This window comes from Buteo buteo, chromosome 31 (assembly GCF_964188355.1).
Source record: "Buteo buteo chromosome 31, bButBut1.hap1.1, whole genome shotgun sequence".
NCBI classification, from domain to species: Eukaryota; Metazoa; Chordata; class Aves; order Accipitriformes; family Accipitridae; genus Buteo; species Buteo buteo.
This window is the reverse complement of record NC_134201.1, coordinates 3,080,150-3,102,471: the sequence shown is the minus strand read 5'-3', so window position 1 is coordinate 3,102,471 and position 22,322 is coordinate 3,080,150. Positions and strand designations below refer to the sequence as shown.

At 61.1% G+C, this 22,322-nt stretch overlaps 3 protein-coding genes across 4 annotated transcripts; 1 reads left to right on the top strand and 2 right to left on the bottom strand.

Moving 5' to 3' along the window:
* The first annotated feature begins 2,670 nt into the window (after positions 1–2,670).
* KAT8 (lysine acetyltransferase 8) lies at positions 2,671–8,515 on the top strand. The gene is made up of 11 exons (XM_075018882.1): positions 2,671–2,926; positions 4,865–4,939; positions 5,027–5,202; positions 5,461–5,514; positions 5,689–5,853; positions 6,080–6,169; positions 6,262–6,402; positions 6,506–6,599; positions 6,698–6,848; positions 8,076–8,230; positions 8,328–8,515. Exons 1-11 carry the CDS (start codon positions 2,692–2,694, stop codon positions 8,390–8,392), a joined length of 1,401 nt encoding a protein of 466 aa, XP_074874983.1. The 5' UTR covers positions 2,671–2,691; the 3' UTR covers positions 8,393–8,515.
* An 81-nt stretch (positions 8,516–8,596) lies between these two features.
* LOC142026067 (serine protease 33-like) lies at positions 8,597–11,416 on the bottom strand. Its single transcript, XM_075018887.1, has 5 exons — positions 11,195–11,416; positions 10,697–10,859; positions 9,892–10,184; positions 9,179–9,336; positions 8,597–9,091 (listed from the first exon to the last, which is right to left on the bottom strand). Exons 1-5 carry the CDS (start codon positions 11,259–11,261, stop codon positions 8,717–8,719), a joined length of 1,056 nt encoding a protein of 351 aa, XP_074874988.1. The 5' UTR covers positions 11,262–11,416; the 3' UTR covers positions 8,597–8,716.
* A 2,130-nt stretch (positions 11,417–13,546) lies between these two features.
* On the bottom strand, positions 13,547–21,603 carry FUS (FUS RNA binding protein). Of its 2 annotated transcripts, none has more exons than XM_075018880.1 (15): positions 21,475–21,603; positions 19,873–19,897; positions 19,585–19,739; positions 19,357–19,498; positions 19,094–19,263; positions 18,836–19,007; positions 17,420–17,454; positions 16,303–16,335; positions 15,916–16,022; positions 15,373–15,502; positions 15,190–15,291; positions 14,982–15,102; positions 14,742–14,869; positions 14,481–14,637; positions 13,547–13,731 (listed from the first exon to the last, which is right to left on the bottom strand). In XM_075018880.1, exons 1-15 carry the CDS (start codon positions 21,485–21,487, stop codon positions 13,692–13,694), a joined length of 1,530 nt encoding a protein of 509 aa, XP_074874981.1. In that variant the 5' UTR covers positions 21,488–21,603; the 3' UTR covers positions 13,547–13,691. The 2 variants fall into 2 exon arrangements, with proteins under 2 accessions (XP_074874981.1, XP_074874982.1); XM_075018881.1 differs by having other exon boundaries at positions 14,781–14,869.
* Between the last annotated feature and the right edge of the window lie 719 nt (positions 21,604–22,322).

Sequence of the window (22,322 nt, the reverse complement as noted above, 5' to 3'; positions counted from 1 at the left end):
TGTCACCACGGGGTGGGGTGGCCTTGAGGGGCGCGACTGGGAGGGCACTGGGTGGGCACTGGGGGGGCACTGGGGGACACTGGGAGGGACTGGAGGGCACTGGGGGGGACACTGGGAGGGACTGGGGCACACCGGGAGGGACTGGAGGGCACTGGGGGGACTCTGGGGGACACTGGGGGACACTGGGAGGGACTGGGGGGACACTGGGAGACACTGGGAGGGACTGGAGGGCACTGGGAGGGACTGGAGGGCCCTGGGGGGGACACTGGGGGACACTGGGAGGGACTGGGGGGACACTGGGAGGGACTGGAGGGCACTGGGGGGACACTGAGCGGCACAGGGGGACACTGGGAGGGCTCTGAACAGACTGGGAGGCACTGGTGGGGCACTGGAGGGCACTGGGAGGGACTGGAGGGCACTGGGGGGGGACACTGGGAGGGACTGGAGGGCACTGGGGGGGGACACTGGGAGGTCTCTGAACAGACTGGGAGACAGTGGAAGGCACTGGGGGGGCACTGGAGGACACTGGGAGGGACTGGAGGGCACTGGGGGGACACTGGGGGACACTGGGAGGGACTGGGGGGACACTGGGAGACACTGGACACACTGTGAGGGGATCTGGGGGACACTGGGAGGGCTCTGAACAGACTGGGAGACACTGGGAGGCACTGGGGGGGCACTGGAGGGCACTGGGGGGACACTGGGGGACACTGGGGGGACACTGGGAGACACTGGGAGGGACTGGAGGGCCCTGGGGGGGACACTGGGGGACACTGGGAGGGACTGGGGGGACACTGGGAGGGACTGGAGGGCACTGGGGGGACACTGAGCGGCACAGGGGGACACTGGGAGGGCTCTGAACAGACTGGGAGGCACTGGTGGGGCACTGGAGGGCACTGGGAGGGACTGGAGGGCACTGGGGGGGGACACTGGGAGGGACTGGGGCACACTGGGAGGGACTGGAGGGCACTGGGGGGACTCTGGGGGACACTGGGGGACACTGGGAGGGACTGGAGGGCACTGGGGGGACACTGGGAGGCACTGGGGGGGCACTGGACACACTGCAAGGGGGCCTGGGGGACACTGGGAGGGCTCTGGATGGACTGGGAGGCACTGGGGGGACACTGGGACGGACTGGAAGGGACTGGGGGGGAGTGTGAGGACACTGGGAGACACTGGGGGGGCACTGGGAGACACTGGGAGGGACTGGGGGACACTGGGAGACACTGGGGGGGCACTGGGAGGGCACTGGACAGACTGGGAGGGACTGGGGGAGCACTGGGGGACACTGGGAGGGACTGGAGGGCACTGGGAGGGAAACTGGGAGACACCGGGGCGATACTGGGGGAGAACTGGGCGACACTGGATGCGCCAAAGGAGCCTGGGGAACCCCGGGGGGGGGGAACTGGGAGCACTGGGGGACACTGGGCTGGGCCTGGGGGAGTACTGGGAGGTACTGGGAGTACTGGGAGTACTGGGAGGTACTGGGAGGTACTGGGAGTACTGGGAGTACTGGGAGGTACTGGGAGGTACTGGGAGTACTGGGAGTACTGGGAGGTACTGGGAATACTGGGAGTACTGGGAGGTATTGGGAGTACTGGGAGGTATTGGGAGTTACTGGGAGTACTGGGAGGTACTGGGAATACTGGGAGTACTGGGAGGTACTGGGAGTACTGGGAATACTGGGAGTACTGGGAGTACTGGGAATACTGGGAATACTGGGAGTACTGGGAGGTACTGGGAATACTGGGAATACTGGGAGTACTGGGAGGTACTGGGAGTACTGGGAATACTGGGAGTACTGGGAATACTGGGAATACTGGGAGGTACTGGGAGTACTGGGAGTACTGGGAGTACTGGGAATACTGGGAATACTGGGAGTACTGGGAGGTACTGGGAATACTGGGAATACTGGGAGTACTGGGAGGTACTGGGAGTACTGGGAATACTGGGAGTACTGGGAATACTGGGAATACTGGGAATACTGGGAGGTACTGGGAGTACTGGGAGTACTGGGAGTACTGGGAGGTACTGGGAGTACTGGGAATACTGGGAGTACTGGGAGTACTGGGAGTACTGGGAGGGCCGCAAGGCACACTGGGACACTGGCGGGCCGCCGTCTCCTAGCAACGCGAGGCCACGCCCCCGAGCCCGTTCCCCGCCTCTTAGCGACGCGAGGCCACGCCCCCGAGCCCGTTCCCCGCCTCTTAGCGACGCGAGGCCACGCCCCCGAGCCCGGTCCCCGCCTCTTAGCGACGCGAGGCCACGCCCCCGAGCCCGGTCCCCGCCTCTTAGCGACGCGAGGCCACGCCCCCGAGCCCGGTCCCCGCCTCTTAGCGACGCGAGGCCACGCCCCCGAGCCCGGTCCCCGCCTCTTAGCGACGCGAGGCCACGCCCCCGAGCCCGGTCCCCGCCTCTTAGCGACGCGAGGCCACGCCCCCGAGCCCGGTCCCCGCCTCTTAGCGACGCGAGGCCACGCCCCCGAGCCCGTTCCCCGCCTCTTAGCGACGCGAGGCCACGCCCCCGAGCCCGGTCCCCGCCTCCTAACACAGCGCGGCCCCGCCCCCGAGCCGATCCCCCGCCTCCTCGCACGGCGAAGCCCCGCCCCCCGCTCGCCCGCCTCCTAGCAACGCTCCTCCCCTCGCCGCGCCTGTGACGCCACTTCCGGCGCGTCGGCCGAGGGAGACGGACATGGCGGAGGCGACGGCGGCGGCGGCTCCGGCCGGAGGCCCCGCGGCCGGGCCTGAGGCGGCGGCGGCGGCGGGCGGCGGCGGCAGCCCCGAGGCCGGGCGAGTCCGTGGGGGAGGCCCGGAGGAAGCGGCGGCTTCGTCGGCTTCCCCGCCGCCCCCGCCGCCGCCGCGGGAGGCGGAGGTGACGGTGGAGATCGGGGAGACGTACCTGTGCCGCCGGGCGGACGGCACCTGGCGTGAGTTGGGGGGGGGGGGAGAGGGACTGGGACCAGTGCGGGGGTGGGACTGGGGGAACTGGGGGCGGGGGGGGGGGCACAGAGGGACGGGGAGCAGGAGGTGATCAGGACTGGGGGGAACTGGGGGCGGGCACGGCGGGACCGGGCTGAAGTGGGACCAGTATAAAGCCGGGTCTGGGCTGAACTGGGAGAACTGGGACCGGTATAAATCCCATCGCAGCGGGTGTGGGCTGAACTGGGACCGGTGTAAATCCGGGTCTGGGCTGAACTGGGAGAACAGGGACCGGTATAAATCCCATCACAGTGGGTCTGGGCTGAACTGGGACCAGTATAAATCCGGGTCTGGGCTGAACTGGGAGAACTGGGACCGGTATAAATCCCATCACGCTGGGTCTGGGTTGAACTGGGACCAGTATAAATCCCATCACAGCAGGTTTGGGCTGAACTGGGACCTGTATAAATCCCATCACGCTGGGTCTGGGTTGAACTGGGACCGGTATAAATCCTGGTCTGGGCTGAACTGGGAGAACTGGGACCGGTATAAATCCCATCACACTGGGTCTGGGTTGAACTGGGACCAGTATAAATCCCAGTCCGGGCTGAACTGGGAGTGGGAGAACTGGGACCGGTATAAATCCCATCACACTGGGTCTGGGTTGAACGGGGACCAGTATAAATCCCATCACAGCGGGTCTGGGCTAAACTGGGACCTGTATAAATCCGGGTCTGGGCTGAACCAGGAGAACTGGGACTGGTATAAATCCCATCACAGCGGGTCTGGGCTGAACTGGGACCGGTATAAATCCGGGTCTGGGCTGAACTGGGAGAACTGGGACCGGTATAAATCCCATCACAGCGGGTCTGGGCCAAACTGGGACCAGTATAAATCCCATCACAGGGGATCTGGGCTAAACTGGGAGTGGGAGAACTGGGACCAGAGTGGATCCTGTCACAGTGGGACTGGGAGAACCGGGACCAGTATAAATCCCATCACAGCAGGTCTGGGCTGAACTGGGACCAGTGTAAATCATGTCACAGCGGGTCTGGGCTGAACTGGGAGTGGGAGAACTGGGACCGGTATAAATCCCATCACAGCGGGTCTGGGCTGAACTGGGACTGGTATAAATCTGGGTCTGGGCTGAACTGGGAGAACTGGGACCGGTATAAAACCCATCACAGCGGGTCTGGGCTGAACTGGGACCGGTATAAATCCGGGTCTGGGCTGAACTGGGAGAACTGGGACCGGTATAAATCCCATCACAGTGGGGCTGGGCTGAACTGGGACCAGTATATATCCCATCACAGCAGGTTTGGGCTGAACTGGGACCTGTATAAATCTCATCACACTGGGTCTGGGTTGAACTGGGACTGGTATAAATCCTGGTCTGGGCTGAACTGGGAGAACTGGGATCGGTATAAATCCCATCACACTGGGTCTGGGTTGAACTGGGACTGGTATAAATCCCAGTCCGGGCTGAACTGGGACCGGTATAAATCCCATCACACTGGGTCTGGGTTGAACGGGGACCAGTATAAATCCCATCACACTGGGTCTGGGCTAAACTGGGACCTGTATAAATCCTGGTCTGGGCTGAACTGGGAGAACTGGGACCGGTATAAATCCCATCGCAGCGGGCCTGGGCCGAACTGGGACCAGTATAAATCCCATCACAGGGGATCTGGGCTGAACTGGGAGTGGGAGAACTGGGACCAGTATAAATCATATCACAGCATGTCTGGGCTGAACTGGGAGTGGGAGAACTGGGACCAGAGTGGATCCTGTCACAGTGGGACTGGGAGAACAGGGACCAGTATAAATCCCATCGCAGCAGGCCTGGGCAGCACCAGTACAGCCCCCTGTACTCACCCCCCGACACTGATCCAAACTGGGAGAGGGCTTGCTGGGCTGCTAACTGGTCCCAGTTTCCCCCCCCCCAGACTCGGCGGAGGTGATCCAGTCCCGTCTGAACGAGCAGGAGGGACGCGAGGAGTATTACGTCCACTACGTGGGCTGTGAGTACTGGGAGACACTGGGAAAAGGGGTTGGGGGGAGGCGGTGGGAACCCCCCCTGCCCCTCGCTGAGCTCCCAGTTCTCCCAGTTAACCGTCGGCTGGACGAATGGGTGGACAAGAACCGACTGGCACTGACCAAGACGCTGAAGGAAGCCGTGCAGAAAAGTTCGGAGCAGTTTCTGGGCGAGTTGGCCGAGCAGCCCGAGCGCAAGATCACCCGCAACCAGAAACGCAAACACGATGAGATCAACCACGTCCAGAAGGTGGGGGGGACTGGGAGGAACTGGGAGGGCGTTAAGAGTAGCTGGGAGGGCGTTGAGGGGTACTGGGAGGGTGTCGAGAGGAGCTGGGACGGTGTTGAGGGGTGCTGGGAGGGTGTTAAGGGGTGCTGGGAGGCAACTGGAGGGTACTGGGAAGAAATTGGAGGCCCTGAGAGTTACTGGGGAGGCCCTGGGGATTTACTAGAGCCCCTAAGAAGTCGCACTGGGCGTTACTGGGAGTTACTGGGAGCCCTTTTGCAGACCTACGCCGAGATGGACCCCACCACGGCGGCGCTGGAGAAAGAGCACGAGGCGGTGAGTCCCGAAGGAGGTCCCCAAAGTTCCGACAGGGGTCCTCAAAGTTCCAAGGGGGGGTCCCCAAGGTCCTGGGCATGTCCCCAAGGGTCCAGGGGGGTGTCCCCAAATCTGGGGTGACCCCCCCACCGCATCATATGTGTCGTCGTCGTCGTCCCCCCCCCCCCCCCCCAGATCACGAAAGTGAAGTACGTGGACAAGATCCACATCGGCCACTTCGAGATCGACGCCTGGTATTTCTCCCCGTTCCCCGAGGACTACGGGAAGCAGCCGAAGCTCTGGATCTGCGAATATTGCCTCAAATACATGAAGTTCGAGCGCACCTACCGCCTCCACCTGGTATGGGACACGCGTGACACGCTTGTGACACGCCTGCGACACGCGGCGGCTGGCGGGGGGACGACGGGGACGCACACGTAGGGGACGGTCAGGCGGGGAGCTCCGGGAGCGCGGCCTCGAGGTCTGAGCACGCGTAGGGGTCCAGCTGGTAGGGGACACGCGTGACACGCTTGGGGACGTGCATGACACGTGGAGGGACACGCGTGACACGCGTGACCGTCCCCAGGGCCAGTGCCAGTGGCGGCAACCGCCGGGACGGGAGATCTACCGCAAGAGCAACATCTCCGTCTACGAAGTGGACGGCAAAGACCACAAGGTAACCCCGGGGTGGTTGACGCGGGGGGGAGGGGGACGACGACACGCGTGGCGACGCGTGACGGCGCGTGACGCGTGACGGCGCCTTCCCAGATCTACTGCCAGAACCTCTGCCTGCTGGCCAAACTCTTCCTCGACCACAAAACCCTTTATTTCGACGTGGAACCTTTCGTCTTCTACCTCCTCACCGAGGTGGACCGACAGGGCGCCCACATCGTCGGCTACTTTTCCAAGGTATTTGGGGAGGGGGGGGGTGACATGCGACACATGTGTCACCGTCACCCCGACACGTGTGTCACCGTCACGCGTCCGTCACCCGCTGCGTGTCACCCCGCAGGAGAAGGAATCGCCCGACGGCAACAACGTCGCCTGCATCCTGACGCTGCCGCCCTACCAGCGCCGGGGTTACGGCAAATTCCTCATCGCCTTTAGTGAGTCGGGTGGAGTGATCCCCAAAAAAGGGGTGGGGGGGTCCCCAAAAAGGGGTGGGGACCCCCCCCCAAACGTCTGGGTCCCTCTTTCCCGGCAGGTTACGAGCTCTCCAAGCTGGAAAGCACGGTGGGTTCCCCGGAGAAACCGCTGTCGGACCTGGGGAAGCTGAGCTACCGCAGTTACTGGTCCTGGGTGCTGCTGGAGATCCTGAGGGACTTTCGGGGCACCTTGTCCATCAAGGATCTCAGGTGGGCACCAGTAACTCCCAGTAAACCCGCTGGTGGGCACCAGTAACTCCCAGGGACCCTCCGAGTACTCCCAGGGACCCTCCGAGTACTCCCAGGGACCCTCCGAGGACTCCCAGTAATGTGGGATTACGGGTGCTGCTGGAGATCCTGAGGTACTTCCGGGGCACCCTGTCCATCAAGGACCTCACTGGGCACCAGTAACTCCCAGTAACCCTCCGAGTACTCCCAGTAACGTGGGATCACAGGTGCTGCCGGAGATCCTGAGGGACTTCCAGGGCACCCTGACCATCAAGGACCTCACTGGGCACCAGTAACTCCCAGTAACGTGGGGTCACGGGTGCTGCTGGAGATCCTGAGGGTCTTCTCCAGGGCACCCTGACCATCAAGGAGCTCCAGTGGGCACCAGTAACTCCCAGTAACCCTGAGAGTACTCCCAGTAACGTGGGATTATGGGTGCTGCTGGAGATCCTGAGGGACTTTCGGGGCACCTTGTCCATCAAGGATCTCAGGTGGGCACCAGTAACTCCCAGTAAACCCGCTGGTGGGCACCAGTAACTCCCAGGGACCCTCTGAGTACTCCCAGTAACCCTCTGAGTACTCCCAGTAACGTGGGATCACGGGTGCTGCCGGAGATCCTGGGGACTTCTGGGGCACCCTGTCCATCAAGGAGCTCCAGTGGGCACCAGTAACTCCCAGTAACCCTCAGAGTACTCCCAGTAACGTGGGATTATGGGTGCTGCTGGAGATCCTGAGGGACTTTCGGGGCACCCTGTCCATCAGGGACCTCACTGGGCACCAGTAACTCCCAGTAACGTGGGGTCACGGATGCTGCTGGAGATCCTGAGGGACTTCCAGGGCACCCTGACCATCAAGGATTTCAGGTGGGCACCAGTAACTCCCAGTAACGTGGGATCACGGGTGCTGCTGGAGACCCTGAGGGACTTCCGGGGCCCCCTGTCCACCAAGGAGCTCAGGAGGGCACCAGATATCCGCCAGTAAGACCAGTAACCTCCCAGTACAACCAGTTACCCCTCCAGTATCCGGATCACGGCTACTGCTGGCGGTCCTACGTCTCCATCTCTCCCCAATGCCCCCAGCACCCCACTACCCACCGGTAACTCCTCCCAGTACCCCCTTCCGCCCCACAGTCAGCTCCAGTTCTTCCCCCCCCCCCCCCCACCTCCAGTTTCCCCAGTGCTCCCAGTTAACCCCCTTTCCCCTCCCCAGCCAGATGACCAGCATCACCCAGACCGACATCATCAGCACCCTCCAGTCCCTCAACATGGTCAAATACTGGAAAGGGCAACACGTCATCTGCGTCACCCCCAAACTGGTGGAGGAACACCTCAAAAGCGCCCAGTACAAGAAACCGCCCATCACCGGTACGTCATTAACCTCTCCCCGTTAACGACCTCGCTCCCGACCCCCCCCACACACCCCAACTCTTGCCCTCCCAATTTTTTTTTTTCCCCCCTACAGTCGACTCCATCTGCCTGCGCTGGGCCCCCCCGAAGCACAAGCAGGCGAAAGTGGCCAAAAAATGAGGGCGGCATCGGTGCGGCGAGTTGTGGCTGGGCTCAGCCTCCCCCCACGCGCAACCAGCCGGGACTCGGGGGGGGGGTGCTCCCCCCCCAAAAAAACCGATAAAGGAGGAGGTGGAGGTGTGTTCAGATGATTTATTCGGGGAGGGGGCGCCAAGCTGAGGGGTCCCCGTCAGCCGTTTTGGGCGCCCGAAGCCATCTCGGCACCCCCCACGAGTCATTTTTTTGGGTGTCGGCCATCCATCCCAGGTGCTAGTTTGGCATCCCGCGCCCGATTCGGGGTCCCGTCAAGTCATTTTGGGTGCCCCCAGCCCCTCGGGGGTGGGCTCAGCGAAGACCGAGGGGCAGCAGGAACCCCAACACCAGCAGCAACAGGAGGTGACCGGGCCGAGCGGCTGGGTGGGCGTCACCGGCGCTGCCGCCTCCGTCAGGCGGCAAAGGCCGGGGCCAAACCTCGGGGGGAACGGTTTGGGGGTCCCCGTTCCCGCAGGGCCCGTCGTCCTCGTCCTCGGGGAAAGGGGCGAGCTGAGGGTGGCGCAGGGGGGCTTCGGGAACGGCGGCGGCGATCCAAGCGGCGTGAGCGGCGGCGCGGGTGTAGACGCCGGGGCGGCCGGGTAAACCGCAAGCCTCCCCCCAGCTTACCACCCCCGCCAGTAGCCAAACGTCGCCCACCCGGCAAGAGAGGGGACCACCGGAATCACCCTGCGGGGACAGGGAGGGGGGGAAGAGGATGAAGAGGGACGTGGCGATACCGAAAATTCCCTCGTCACCCTCGACGGTGGCACCCACCTGGCAGGCGTCGCGTTGTCCCTGGGGGAAACCGGCGCAGAGCGTGTCCCCGGCGGGCGTCCCCGCACCGGCCGTCTCGGCGTAAAGGCAGCGGCAACGCCGGTGGCTGAGGAGGGGCACTTCCAGCTGCTGCAGCGTTTTGGGGGGCGGCAGGGGACCTGCGGCAAATGGGGGGGGGGGACGACGCACCGCGGTGACGAGGGTGACCCCAACTTGTCCCTCGACACCCCAAAGCGCTGGCACCGCGACCGGCGACGACGGCGTCCCCCTCTACCTGTGCCAAAACCCCGCAGAGGGGCCAGCAGGGTCACCAAACTCGGTGACACCGGCGTCACCAAGACCACGTCGGTGCCGATGGGGTCAACCGTCCCTGTGTGTCGTGTCCCCCCCCCCCCCCAAAAAAAATAATTTCTGGGTGATCCCCGTGTCCCGTCCCGCCAAAAAAAATAATTTCTGGGTGATCCCCGTGTCCCGTCCCCCCAAAAAAAATAATTTCTGGGTGATCCCTGTGTCCCGTCCCCCAAAAAAAAGTAATTTCTGGGTGATCCCCGTGTCCCATCCCCCAAAAAAGTAATTTCTGGGTGATCCCCGTGTCCCGTCCCCCAAAAAAGTAATTTCTGGGTGATCCCCGTGTCCCGTCCCCCCCAAAAAAATAATTTCTGGGTGATCCCCGTGTCCCGTCCCCCAAAAAATAATTCCTGGGTGACACTGACCAGCGGTGTGGACGTCCCCCCATCCGGTGACGGTGCAGTTGGTGCCGGGGGGGAAGCGGACGGCGGGACCGGGCAGGCAAATTGGGCGCACCAGGCGGGTGGGGGTGGCAGGGGGGTCCAAGCGTGCCAAAGCGAGGTCCCCGGCGACGTCACCGTGCGCCTCGTTGACGTCACCGTCGCGGTAAGCGGGGTGGCGGGTGACGGCGGCCACCCGCCTCACTTGGGCGTCGGCGGGGGGGGACAGGAGCTGGAGGGCCCCCAGCGTCACCCGGTATTCGGAGAGGGGGTTCTCCCTGTAAGGGGAGTTGTTGGGGAGGGGGGGGGGTCAGGCAAAAGGGTCCCCAAAACGGAGTGGGGTCCCCAAAACAGAGCGGGGTCCCCCTGGGACAGTCACGGGGGCGGTTTTGGGGGGGTATTGGGGTCCCGGGGGGGGGGTTGAGGGGTGCAGGGCAGGTGGGTGGGGGGCTCAGGGGGGTGGGGGGGGGCCCAGGGGGCTGTTTTGGGGTGCTGCGGAGGAGTTGGGGAGCGTAGGGAGGTATTTTGGGTGCTGGGGGGTTATTTGGAAATGTGGGGGGGGCTATTTGGAAATGTTGGGGGGGTATTTGGAAACGTTGGAGGGGGTTCAGGGGAAATTTGGCAGGTTTGGGGTCTGCAGAGAGTATTTGGGAGTACCGGGGGGGGGGAATTTAGGGGCCTGAAAAGTCTTTTTTGGAAGTGCAAACCGATATTTAGGATTCCTGGGGGGTGGGGAAAGGTTCTGGGGGTCCCCAGGGGATTTTTTTTGGGGGTGGGGGGGTGTACTCACAGCGGGAAGCAGTGCGCAGCGGTGAGGACCCAGGCGGGGGCGATGAGGGACCCCCCGCAGACGTGACGTCCCCGAAAAGCGAGGCTGACCTGCCAGGGCCACTGTCCCGCCCTCGCCCCCGTACCCCCCACCACTCGCCGGCGCACGGGGGTCCCGCACGGCACTGGGAGAAATTGGGAGGAGGAGGAGGAGGGGGGGGAAGAGCATCAGGGATCCCAATCTCCGGGAACCCTGGCACCCCCCCCCAAAATAAGGAGCCCCCCCATCCATCTGCCCAAACCCTGCATGCAGGAACCCCCCCCACCCACCCGAATCTCCCTTTTTCCGTGGGTCACCAGGACCCCCCACCCCAACAAAAATATGGGAATCCCAGTGTCCGGGTGTCCCCGTCGTCCCCTCCCCGGATGTCCGGCTGGCAGCGTGCCCCGGGGGGGGGACACGTATGTATCCGGGGCGAGGCACGTGTGTGTCACATGCGTGTGTCCCCCCCCAATTTACCTGGCTCATCCGCTACCACCGTCCCCCAGTGACCTGTGGAGAAAAAAAGCGATGATGTCAGAGCCATACTGGGATTGGGGGGGGGGGGGGGGGGGGACACAGGGACACCCTAAAGCATCTGGGGATGTCATCCCCCCCCAAACGAACACACACACACACTCCGGGGCGATGGCCAAGCCGGAAAAACCTGCCCTGAGGAATGTGTCCTGCGGGGACAGGAGGTGTGACATCCCCCCCCCCCCAGTGTCACCTGTGTCCCCTCGTGTCCCTTCACATCCCCCCATAACCCCTGTGTCCCCCCCCACGTCCTCTCACGATCCCCCCACCACCACCTTCCTGTCCCCTCGTCCCCCCCAAAACAATCCGTGTCCCCTCAGGACCCCCCTCAGCCACATCGTTCCCTCACGATCCTCCAAAATCCCCTCACCATCCCTTTTCCACACAAATCCTGCCCCAACCTATTCCCTCCCGCTCCCCTCAGACCTTTGGACCCCCCCCCAATCCCCTCACGACCACCTCACGATCCCCATGTCCCCCCAAAACAGTCTGTGTCCCCTCACGATCCTCCAAAATCCCCTCACGATCCCTTTCCACACAAATCCCACCACGACCTGTTCCCTCCCGCTCCCCTCAGACTTTGGACCCCCCCCAATCCCCTCACGATCCCCACGTCCCCCCCAAAACGATCCATGTCCCCTCAGGACCACCCCACACACACATTATCCCCTCATGACCCTTTTCCACACAAATCCCACCCCGACCTGTTCCCTCCCACTCCCCTCAGACCTTTTAACCCCCCCAATCCCCTCACGTCCCCCCCAAAACGATCCGTGTCCCCTCACGATCCTCCAAAATCCCCTCACGATCCCTTTCCACACAAATCCCACCCCAACCTGTTCCCTCTCCTCACTCCCCTCAGACTTTTGACCCCCCCAGTCCCCTCACGATCCTCCAAAATCCCCTCACGATCCTCCAAAATCCCCTCACGATCCTCCCAAGTCCCCTCACGATCCCTTTCCACACAAATCCCGCCCCTCTCAGACTTTTAACCCCCCCAAACCCCTCACATCCTCCTCACGATCCCCCAAAATCCCCTCACGATCCCTTTTCCACACAAATCAATCCCGCCCCGACCTGTCCCCTCACGATCCCTTTTCCACACAAATCCCGCCCCGACCTGTTCCCTCCCGCTCCCCTCAGACTTTTGACCCCCCCAATCCCCTCACGATCCTCCAAAATCCCCTCACGATCCTCCCAAGTCCCCTCACGATCCCTTTCCACACAAATCCCGCCCCTCTCAGACTTTTAACCCCCCCAAACCCCTCACGATCCTCCAAAATCCCCTCACGATCCCTTTTCCACACAAATCCCGCCCCGACCTGTTCCCTCCCGCTCCCCTCAGACTTTTGACCCCCCCAATCCCCTCACGATCCTCCAAAATCCCCTCACGATCCTCCCACGTCCCTTTACGATCCCTTTTCCACACAAATCCCGCCCCGACCTGTTCCCCTCACGATCCCTTTCCACACAAATCCCACCCCAACCTGTTCCCTCTCCTCACTCCCTTCAGACTTTTGACCCCCCAATCCCCTCACGATCCTCTCAAGTCCCCTCACGATCCCTTTCCACACAAATCCCGCCCCTCTCAGACTTTTAACCCCCCCAAACCCCTCACATCCTCCTCACGATCCTCCAAATCCCCTCACGATCCCTTTTCCACACAAATCCCGCCCCGACCTGTCCCCTCACGATCCCTTTCCCACACAATACCGCCCCCACCCGCTCCCCTCAGACTTTTAACCCCCCCAATCCCCTCACGACCCCCCCACCACGACTCACCCTCCACCACCAGCACCAGCAGCACCAGGACCAGCCCCGACCCCGGTCCCGCTTCCCGCCTCCCATGGCGCTCATGGCCGCTGCGGCCGCCCCGCGCCCTCCGGCACCTGCTCGCCCCGCCCACCCAAGCCTCCACCACGCCCCTGACCACGCCCCCGCCACCTGTCCGGACACGCCCCCCTTCGCGACTACATTGCCCTCCCGAGCACGCCCCCCCGCTTGGCCACGCCCCCTCCCAAATAAGGGGTGTGTGTCTGTTTTCTATAGGGGGCCCCGTTCCCCATAGGGTGAGCCGTTCCCTATAGATTCCCTGCCCAATCACGGGGCAGCCGAAAAGGTCGGGTCCCCCCGCCCTGAGCCACGTCAGGGTTTAACGAGGGGGTTTAACGAGCCCGGCAGCCGGAAGTACCTCATTAAGGGGCGCGTTCACTCTGGAGCCTAATGAGGGCAAGGAGCAGCCACCACCACCCCGACTTCCCTTCCCCTCCCCCCCCCCCAAAAAAACAGGCGGGGCCATGTCGTCCCCCAAGACTTTAATGGGGGGTGGGGGAGGGTTAAAAGCGGGGAGACCCCGCGGGGGGGGCGGGGCCGGCCGGCCCCAGGGACAGGGCACCAAATAAAAAACATGAGGGGGGGGGGAAGGGGTGCGGGGGGGGGCTCAGTAGGGCCTCTCGCGGCGGTCCTGCCGGTGGTCGCCCCTGCGGAGAGAAAGCAGAGGTGTGTCGGTAGGGGCCAGAGTTAACATGGACAAATAGAGCTCAGCTTTTGACCAAGACCATCACGATAGGGGCCAGAGTAAACAGCAGCCACAAGCATGGCCAGGCTATTAACCACAACCATCAGTAGAACCCAGAGTTAACATGCTGTCCCAACAGCCTGCAGGAGGAAGCAGGAGAACGGCATTCACTCTGGGCCATAATGATGGCAGTACCAGCACCACCACGTGGCTGTTGAGGGAACTGCCCCCCCTCTCAACATCCCTCCCCAACACTCCATCAGTGAGCCCCAGAGTTAACAGCGCCCAACAACATGCCCTAGAGTCAACAAGCGCTCAGTAAGCTCCAGAGTTAACGGCCTCCAGCACCTCCACCCAACCTCCCAGGGGCACAGAGTGCAGCGTTAACTCTGGAACCTACTAACACCACCCCCCCCCCCCAAGGTTTCAGAGCTGCTGCAGTGTTAACTCTGGAACCTAACACCCCCCTCCCCGAGGTTTCAGAGCTGCTGCAGCGTTAACTCTGGAACCTACTAACACCCCCCCTCCCAGAGATTTTAGAGCTGCTGAAGTGTTAACTCTGGAACCTACTAACACACACACACCCCACCCCACCCCCCACCTCCCAGATGTTTCAGAGCTGCTGGAAACAGGTTCATTCACAGGTCATCAGTAGGTTTCAGAGTGAACAGATCCCCAACACGACACGACAGCCCCCTTCGGCCATCTTACCTGGAATCCATCTTCCCCGGCCCAAAGCCGCCTCGGTCGCCGCCTCTCCCGCCACGGAAACCACCCCGATCTCCACCCCGGCCTCCCCTGTAGCCGCCGCGGTCGAATCCTCCGCGCCCGCCACGTCGCTCCTCGCCGAACCCGCCGCCACCGCCGCCTGCGGGTGACAAAATTGGGGGGGGGGGAGGGGAGGGGTGCACGATGAGGACACCAGGTGGGCGTGGCCCCCCCCCCACCCCACCCGGACCCCCCGGTATTTACCCATGTGGTTCCCGCCGCGGCCGCCCCCCGGGTATTTACCCATGTGGGGCGCGCCGGGCCCGTCGGGTTTGGGGGCCTTGCACTGGTTGCATTCGTTGCGCCACGAGAAGTTCATGTTCTCGCACGCGCTGCGGAGAAAAAAAAAATTTAAAAAAAATTAAAAAAAAAAAATGTGATGAGGTCATCGGCCCCGCCCGGTTGCCCCCTTCTTCCCCAGTTTATCCCAGTTCCCAAACTCACGGGTTGGGACATTTCCAGTCGCCGGCGCGTTGCTGGCCGCCGCCGCCGCTGGGGAAACCGCCCCGGTTGCCCCCGCCGGAACCGCTGTTGCCGCCGCCAAAACCGCCTCGTCCCATGGGGCCTAGGAAAGGAGTTTTTTGGGGTGAAAAAAGGGGATTTTGGGGACGCCCGAGCGCTCCCTCGGCGCCCCCACCCCAGCTCGTCTCACCTCCTCGGCCGCGGCCGCCCCGGCCGCCCCCTCCGCCGCGGTTGAAGTCGGCGCGGCGGGTGGCGAAGGACACCTTGATGGGGTTGCCGGAGAATTCTTTGCCTAAAAATGGGAGAATTCAGCCCCAAAACTTCCGTCTTTTTTTCGGGGGAGCGGGGGGGGGGATCGAGGGGGGGCTCCTACCGTCGAACCAGTCGATGGCGGCTTTGGCCGAGGGGGGGTCGTCGAAGGAGACGGTGGCCTCCCCCTTCAGTTTGCCCGTCTCCCGGTCCGTGTAGAGGTTGATCATGGGCTGCCCCGTCTTCTTGTTTGTCTGGGGAGGGAAACGACACGCTAAGGACACGCTAAAAACACGCTAAGCGCACAGGGAGGGGGCGAGGACACGCTAAGGACCCAGGGGGTTTATTGCGGGTGTCCCCATCGGGTTGGTCTGGGGGAGGGGGAACAGCACAACGTGCTAAGGACGTGCAGCAACACGCTAAGGACACACGAGACACATGAACATGCTAAGGACATGCAAGGAACACGTGATAGGTCAGGAAGTTAATGACACGCAGATGCCCCAGCCCCTTGGCCACTGGTTAAAACTCCATGGTATGCACTTGATGACATGCTAGGGATGGTGACGCGCTAAGGACACGCTAAGGACACGCTAAGGACACGCTAAGGACACGCTAAGGACACGCTAAGGACACGCTAAGGACACGCTAAGGACACGCCGCTCACCTTAATGATGCCGATCTGCTTGAAGTAGTCGGCCACCGACTCGATGGTGACGTTCTCGCCCAGCCCCTGCACGAAGATGGTGTTGTTGTCCGAGTTATCCTGCTCGCCTGCGGGGGCAGGGGGGAAGAGCTCGTTAGCACCAGCCTTCGTTAGTCCTCATTAGCCTCTTTCCCCCCTCAAGAGCCCCCCCATCCCTCATTAACCCTTAGTAGCCTCGTTAACCCATCCCCGTTAGCCCCTTTCTCTCAGTATCCTCATTACCCCTTCCTTAACAGACTCATTAACACCCTTCCCCCCTCATTATCCCCGTTAACCCCCTTCCCCCTCATTAGCCACCCCCCCCAATTAATCCTCTTCCCCCCCTCATTAGCCCCCTCCCCTCCTTACCAGGATCATGCCGCGGCCCTTGGTCCCGGGGTCCTTTCGGCACATGCAAAAATTAAAAGGCAAAGCGTTAATTAGGCAACAGGGAGGGGGGAGGGCACATACCCCATCCCCTCCCCCCCCACCCCAAACGCCCCAAAATAGGGAAAAACCGGGGGAAAAAACGCCTTTTCCCCACCCATTCCGGCCCACGCCCCTTTTTGGGGTGAAAACCCAACAATTTTGGCACCTAGAAACACTCAGGGTGGGTTTTTTTGGGTTTTTTTTTCCCTCTCACTTCTCTCCCCCCCAAAAAGGGGCCCCCTCCGAGGCCGACATTACTCGCCAATTCCAGGGTTTTCACCCCAAAACTGAGGCACCGGGGCCATCCGTCTCTGCTCGTCGCCCCCGGGGTGGCAGTTTTGGGTATTTTTGTCTCAAAACACACTTTTTGTTCCTCAAAATACCACCAGCAACGCCCCAGTTCAGCAAACCCCTCCAAAACGGCGTGAGAACTCTCAAGATGGGTAAAACCAAGACACTCCGTTTTCGGTCGGTACACTGCAGCGCTCACCACCTCACCGCTCCCCATTTGGGGGCAAAAACGGCAATTTGACCATTTTACGCATTATCATTTTTTTTTCCATCAACCTCAGGTCACCGGCACTTTACACAAGCCCCAAAATTGCATTTTTCTTGTTTTTCCCCCGGAACCAAACTTTGCACCAAACCTCCGGTTTTTCATTATCGTTTTTTTAAACCACATGCAACCGTTTTGTTAAAAACCAGCGTTTTCACCCCCCCCAAAAAAAAAATAATAAGACCACCACTTTGCCAAGAGTTGCAATTTCCCCGTTCCGGCCTTTTTTCCGCCCGCGGTCGCCGTGTGCATGTTCGGTTTTTTTTTTCTCCGGTTTGCCCCCAAAAAACGACCTTTTTTTTTTTTTTTGTACGTTTGTTTGTTTGTTTAAACACCCAAGACGCAGCCCGATGATGTCGCCTCCGGCCAGCCGCCGCAGCTCTTTTTTGGGGCTTTCTCACCCCAAAACGCCCCCGACCAGGCTGTTGCGGAGAGAAGGGGTTAAAAAAACAGACACTTTTTTTTTTTTTTGGGTTCAAATGCCGAACTCTTGGGACTTACCACCGAATTTATTGAAGCCACCACGCTCACCACCGCTGAGGAGATAAATTAGAAGATAATGAGGTTTTTTTTATCCCCTGCCTAAAAAGAGGGGGGCAGTTTCGGGGCAAAACCAGCACTTTTGAGCAGTTTCCTCCTTCCTGAGCGCCCCCCCCTTGCAGATTTTTTTTGGGGGGGGGGGGCAGGGGCACTTGGGGGGGGCTGGGGGTCTCCATCCGCTGGCGACGTTTCATCTTGGACGCAGCAGCCGGGCGCTCTCTGGCCCCGCCGGGGGATCCAAAAAATCATTAAAAACCTCAGTTTTGCCTTTTTTTTTTTTTTTTTTAAAGGGGGGGCACCCCCCCTGCTTTCAGCCGAGCCCCCCCAGCGGGAGCGTCTCCCCCTCCCCACCGCTCGTCGTCGCTTTTCCCCCCTCATTCCTGTAGGGTTTTTTTTGGGAGGGGGGGGCCCTTTGCCGTTTTTGGTTTGGTTTTTTTTGTTTGCATTTTTCACCCTTTCTGCCTTTTTTTTTTTTAACCCAAAAAGAGCGGAGAATTGCGAAAGTTTCGCTGCCTTTCACACCTGCAGCACACAAAACGCAGAGTTTGTTAACAGGCACAACAGCAGCGGCAAGACAAACAAGCAACCGCGGCTCGCCCCCGCCGATACTCACCTCTCACCGCCCCAAAAAGCGGCTTTTTCAGCCCAAAAGCGGGGGGGGCGACACGCGCACAAACCCAAAACCTCTCATATTTTTTTTTCGTTTAAAACCACCATTATCATGGTTTTTTTGGGGCATTTCCTCCTCCCTTCGTGCACCGGGACACCACAAAGACACTCCACTCCAGGTTATCACCCATCAATCAGTGTCAAACATCGCCCAATATCCAAAACCGGCGGTTTTTTCCCCCAAAATCAACATTTTTGTTTTCTGCAGTGACCTCAAAACAAACCATTTTCCTCTTTTTTTTTTTTGTTTTATATATATTTTTTTAAAACCTGGGGCACGTGCCCCCACCGTGACCAGAGCCGGCACCGGAGGCTACAAGTGACCTTGGCAACCAGGTTTGCTGAGTGGTTTTATCTCTTTTTTTTTTTTTTCTTTTCCCAAAAAACACCTTTTTTTCCCCCCAAGTTCCGGGAGGGTCTTACCACTTCAGGCGCCTCCAAGCGCCCCCGCTGGGCGCCTTGCCTTTTGGGGTTTAGTATTTTTTTTTCTTTTTTCTTTTTTTTTTTTTAGGGGCGCTTGCGCCGATTTTGGTTAAAACCCGCTTGAGCGGGGGGTGCTGCACAGCACCGTCCGGGGGCTGCTCACCTCCCCTCTCCCCCTTCTCCCCTCCCCAATTTCAGGGGGTTTTCTGTCTCCCCCAAAACCCTCGAGCCCCCCTCCTCCACCCTCCAAACCCCCCCCCAAAACCGCCGTCCCCCGACACCTACCCGAGGTTGCCTCCGCGGCCGCCTCGGCTCCCGCGGCCGCCGCGGTCGTAGCCGCCTCGGCCGTAGCCACCCCGGCCACGGCTCCGCTCCTGCTGTCCGCCGCCGTAGCCGCTCTGCTCCTGGTAACCGCCGCCACCGCTCATGGACGACTGTTCCTGACCGTAGCTGTTGGCTACAACGGCGAAAACAAACGGTTAAAACACAAAAAAAGGAGGATTTAGGCCCAAAACGGCGCCACCACCCCCCCACCGGGCTCACATCCGCTGCTGCCCCCGCTGTTGTACTGGCTCTGCTGGCTGTAGCTCTGGGGCGGGTTGTAGGAGGACTGCTGGCTGTAGCTCTGCTGCTGTCCGCTGTAGCTCGACTGTTGGTTGTAGCCGCCGCTGGGAGGTTGGCCGTAGCTAGAGCTCTGCGAGCCGCTCCCATAGCTGCAAAAAAACCCAAACAACCCCCTCAATATTCATCGAAAGAGAGGGTTTTTTTCACCCAAACGGCGGTGCTGCGGGGTGGCTGTTGCCTACCTGCCAGCGGAGGAGCTGGCCGCCGGCGGCTGGGAATAGCTGGGGTAGGAGGAGGGTTGCCCGTAGGAGGTCTGAGAGCTCTGCCCGCTGCTGTAGCCGCCGGTGCTGCCGTAGGCTTGGGGGGTTGACTGGGTGCTGTAGCCTAGAGGGGCGAGTGGAAAAAGAGGGTGGAACACCCCAAAAAAAGACCCGGTAGTGGGACAAAGGGGCGTCAGGGGCTTGGCTTACTGCTCTGGGTCTGGCCGTAGGAGGAGCTGTAGCTGTTCTGGCCGTAGGCAGAGGTGTCAGTTGACTGGCTGTAGCCGCTGTAGCTCTGCTGGCCGTAGGGCTGGCTGCTCTGCTGCGAGTAGCCCTGCCCCGGCGGGGTTGGGTATGCCCCGTAGCTGTTACAAGAACAAACAAACCGAAAACAAACCCACCAAACTCACGTGAAATCCCCACAGAAACACCCTTTTCCCGACTTATTTCTAAGGGTCGAGACGTAAAAAGGGAGGGGGAGAGGGGGGCGGGACGCACCTCTGCGTCGCCGTCTGGCTGTAGTCTGTGGGGAAAAACAAACCCAAAAGGATCGTTAGTTGTGTAAATAAATGTATGTGTACCTGAATATAAACGTATTTATGCTATACGCTCAAACGTTATTAATCATTCAACCACTGGAACAGCCGAAACAAGGCACAAAATGAGAGAGTTTGAGTATTTATCCCACTCAGAAGACCTAAAGGCCTATTTTAAGGCCGAATATCCCCTCTAAGCAAGCACCCAGAAACCAAATTTAACTACACAGCTGCAACAAAACGAACCCAAGCGCTGAAGTTTCCCTCACAGATCCCACAACAAAAGGGGGTCTGCCCCTCGCCGCAAGATGGCGGCTATCGGCCTCCTCCCGCCTTGCAGCGTAGCAGCTGAAAGAAACTCAGAGGAAATTTACCCAAAACGAAGGTTTTTTTAGGCGGCACCAGCCCTCCCCGAGGGGGTTTATTTTCCCTTATTCCAGGGAATATATTTTTAAAGGCAAAGACCCGGATGTGGGACTGCGGCAGCGCCAGCGCGCATGCGCAGCGCCCCCCCCCCCCCCCGCGCACACAAAATGGCGGCGGTGGCGCAGCTGGAAAAGCCGCGCCCCTCCCTGGGCGCACAAAATGGCGGCCGCGGGGCTTGGCGGGGGGGGGGGGGGGCTCCGCGACCCCCAAACTATCCCCTCATCCTTTGCAAAAAAACCCTGAATTTCCTCTTTATTTGTAGTTTTAGGGTTTCATTTCCCTTTTTTTTGTGGTTTTAGAAGCGGATTTTTCTCCCGGAGGCCGCCCAGGCGCATCCGGGCGCGGCGCTTTGTCCGCCCCCCCCCCCCCTCCCATCCGCGACCGCTTTTTACCAAAAAAAAAAAAACACCCAAAACCGACACTGAAAAAAAAAAAATAAATCGAGGCGGGATAAACCTCAACAGCGGGCAAATAAAATTAAAAATAAAAAGGGGGGGGGGGGCGAATTAATTAAAAGAAAAACCCCGGAGCATCGCGGAAATGGGGAGGGGGGGCGCATCAAATCCCAGCCCCACCCCCCCACCCCAATGCAGCCGTAACAATGAAAACTCCGTAGCTACACCGTTACCGAAATAAGAAAATAAGTAACAAAAACGCTCGTTGGAAAGGAAAAAAAATAAAAAATAAAAAAAAAAAGCCACAGGAAAAGCGGCACCGCCGTTACAACCGCCCACCTCAGCAGAAAGGGGGGCTCTAGGATTCCCCCGGGCCCGCCATACCCTCCCCAGGGAGGTCTCTAGGGACCCCCCCACACAAATTGCTGAAGAATTGGGGGGGGGCTCCAAGACACCCCCCTCCCCATCTCCTCCCCGGGGCTGTGGTGGCTACAATACCCCCCCTGGCGTTGTAAGGACCCCCCCCCGGGAAGAAAGAAGGCCGCAGGGGGCCCCCCCAATCTATAGGGACCCCCCCCGGAGGGCCACAGAGCCCTCCTGCCCCCCCCCCCCCGAAGCTGTAAGGAGCCCCCCCGGGAAGAAAGAGGGCCGCAGGGCTTCCTGCCCGAGCTGTAGTGATCCCCCCCCCCAGGGAAGAGGGGAGGCCCCCCGAGCCTTTTTTTGCCCCCCCCCCCCCCCGGTACCGTTGGAGGCCATGGCGGTGCCGCCCTGCTCCGGCGCTTCCCCTCCACGTGGCGCCCGCACTGCGCCCCCGGCCGCCCGCCCGCCTTTTATAGCCTCCGTCGGCGCGTACCACAGCGCTGCGGGGTGGAGGGGGGGGGATGGTGGGTAGGGTGGATTGGGAGGGGGGGGGGAGTGTGGAGGAGTGGGTGGTTTGAGAGTTTCCTCCTCCTCCACCCCCCCCCCACCCCGGTGGTGGTGGTAGGGTCCGCGGAGGGGCGGGGCCGAGGGGGAGTGGGCGGGGCTACGGGGCGCCTAGGCGGCCTCATGGCGGCCCTATGGAAAACCTATAGAGACGGACACCGGGCCCCTGCTCCCTCACGGGGACCCTATAGAAACCCTATAGGGGCACCCGCCGGGCTCTGCCCCACCGTAAGGACCCTATAGAGACCCCCCCCCCCCCCAGGGGCACCCACCGGGCTCTGCTCCCCGCCCCGGCATTCTATAGACATCTATAGGGCGCCCATAAAGACCCCCGAGCCTATACAAATCCGTAGGGGACCCTGCCACCCTATAGGGACCACCCTCCCCACCCAGACTCGGGGGGGGGTGGGGGGGTGGGCACCTATGCTGGCTCTGACGTCACGCCGGCCAGGCTTGGCCAGCCCCAAAGGTCAGCGCTAAAAATAACCTGGGGGCCCCTATAAGGGTCATATAGGAGCCATATAGGGGACGGGAACAGGTAGGGAGGTGGCGGGGTGGGCACCTGTAGGGTTGGCATGGCCTCGGGGGGGGCTATAGGGTCTGGCCCGGCTTCCTATGGGGTGTGTGGAGGTCTGTGGGGCAGTATAGGCACTGAGGAGCGCCCACC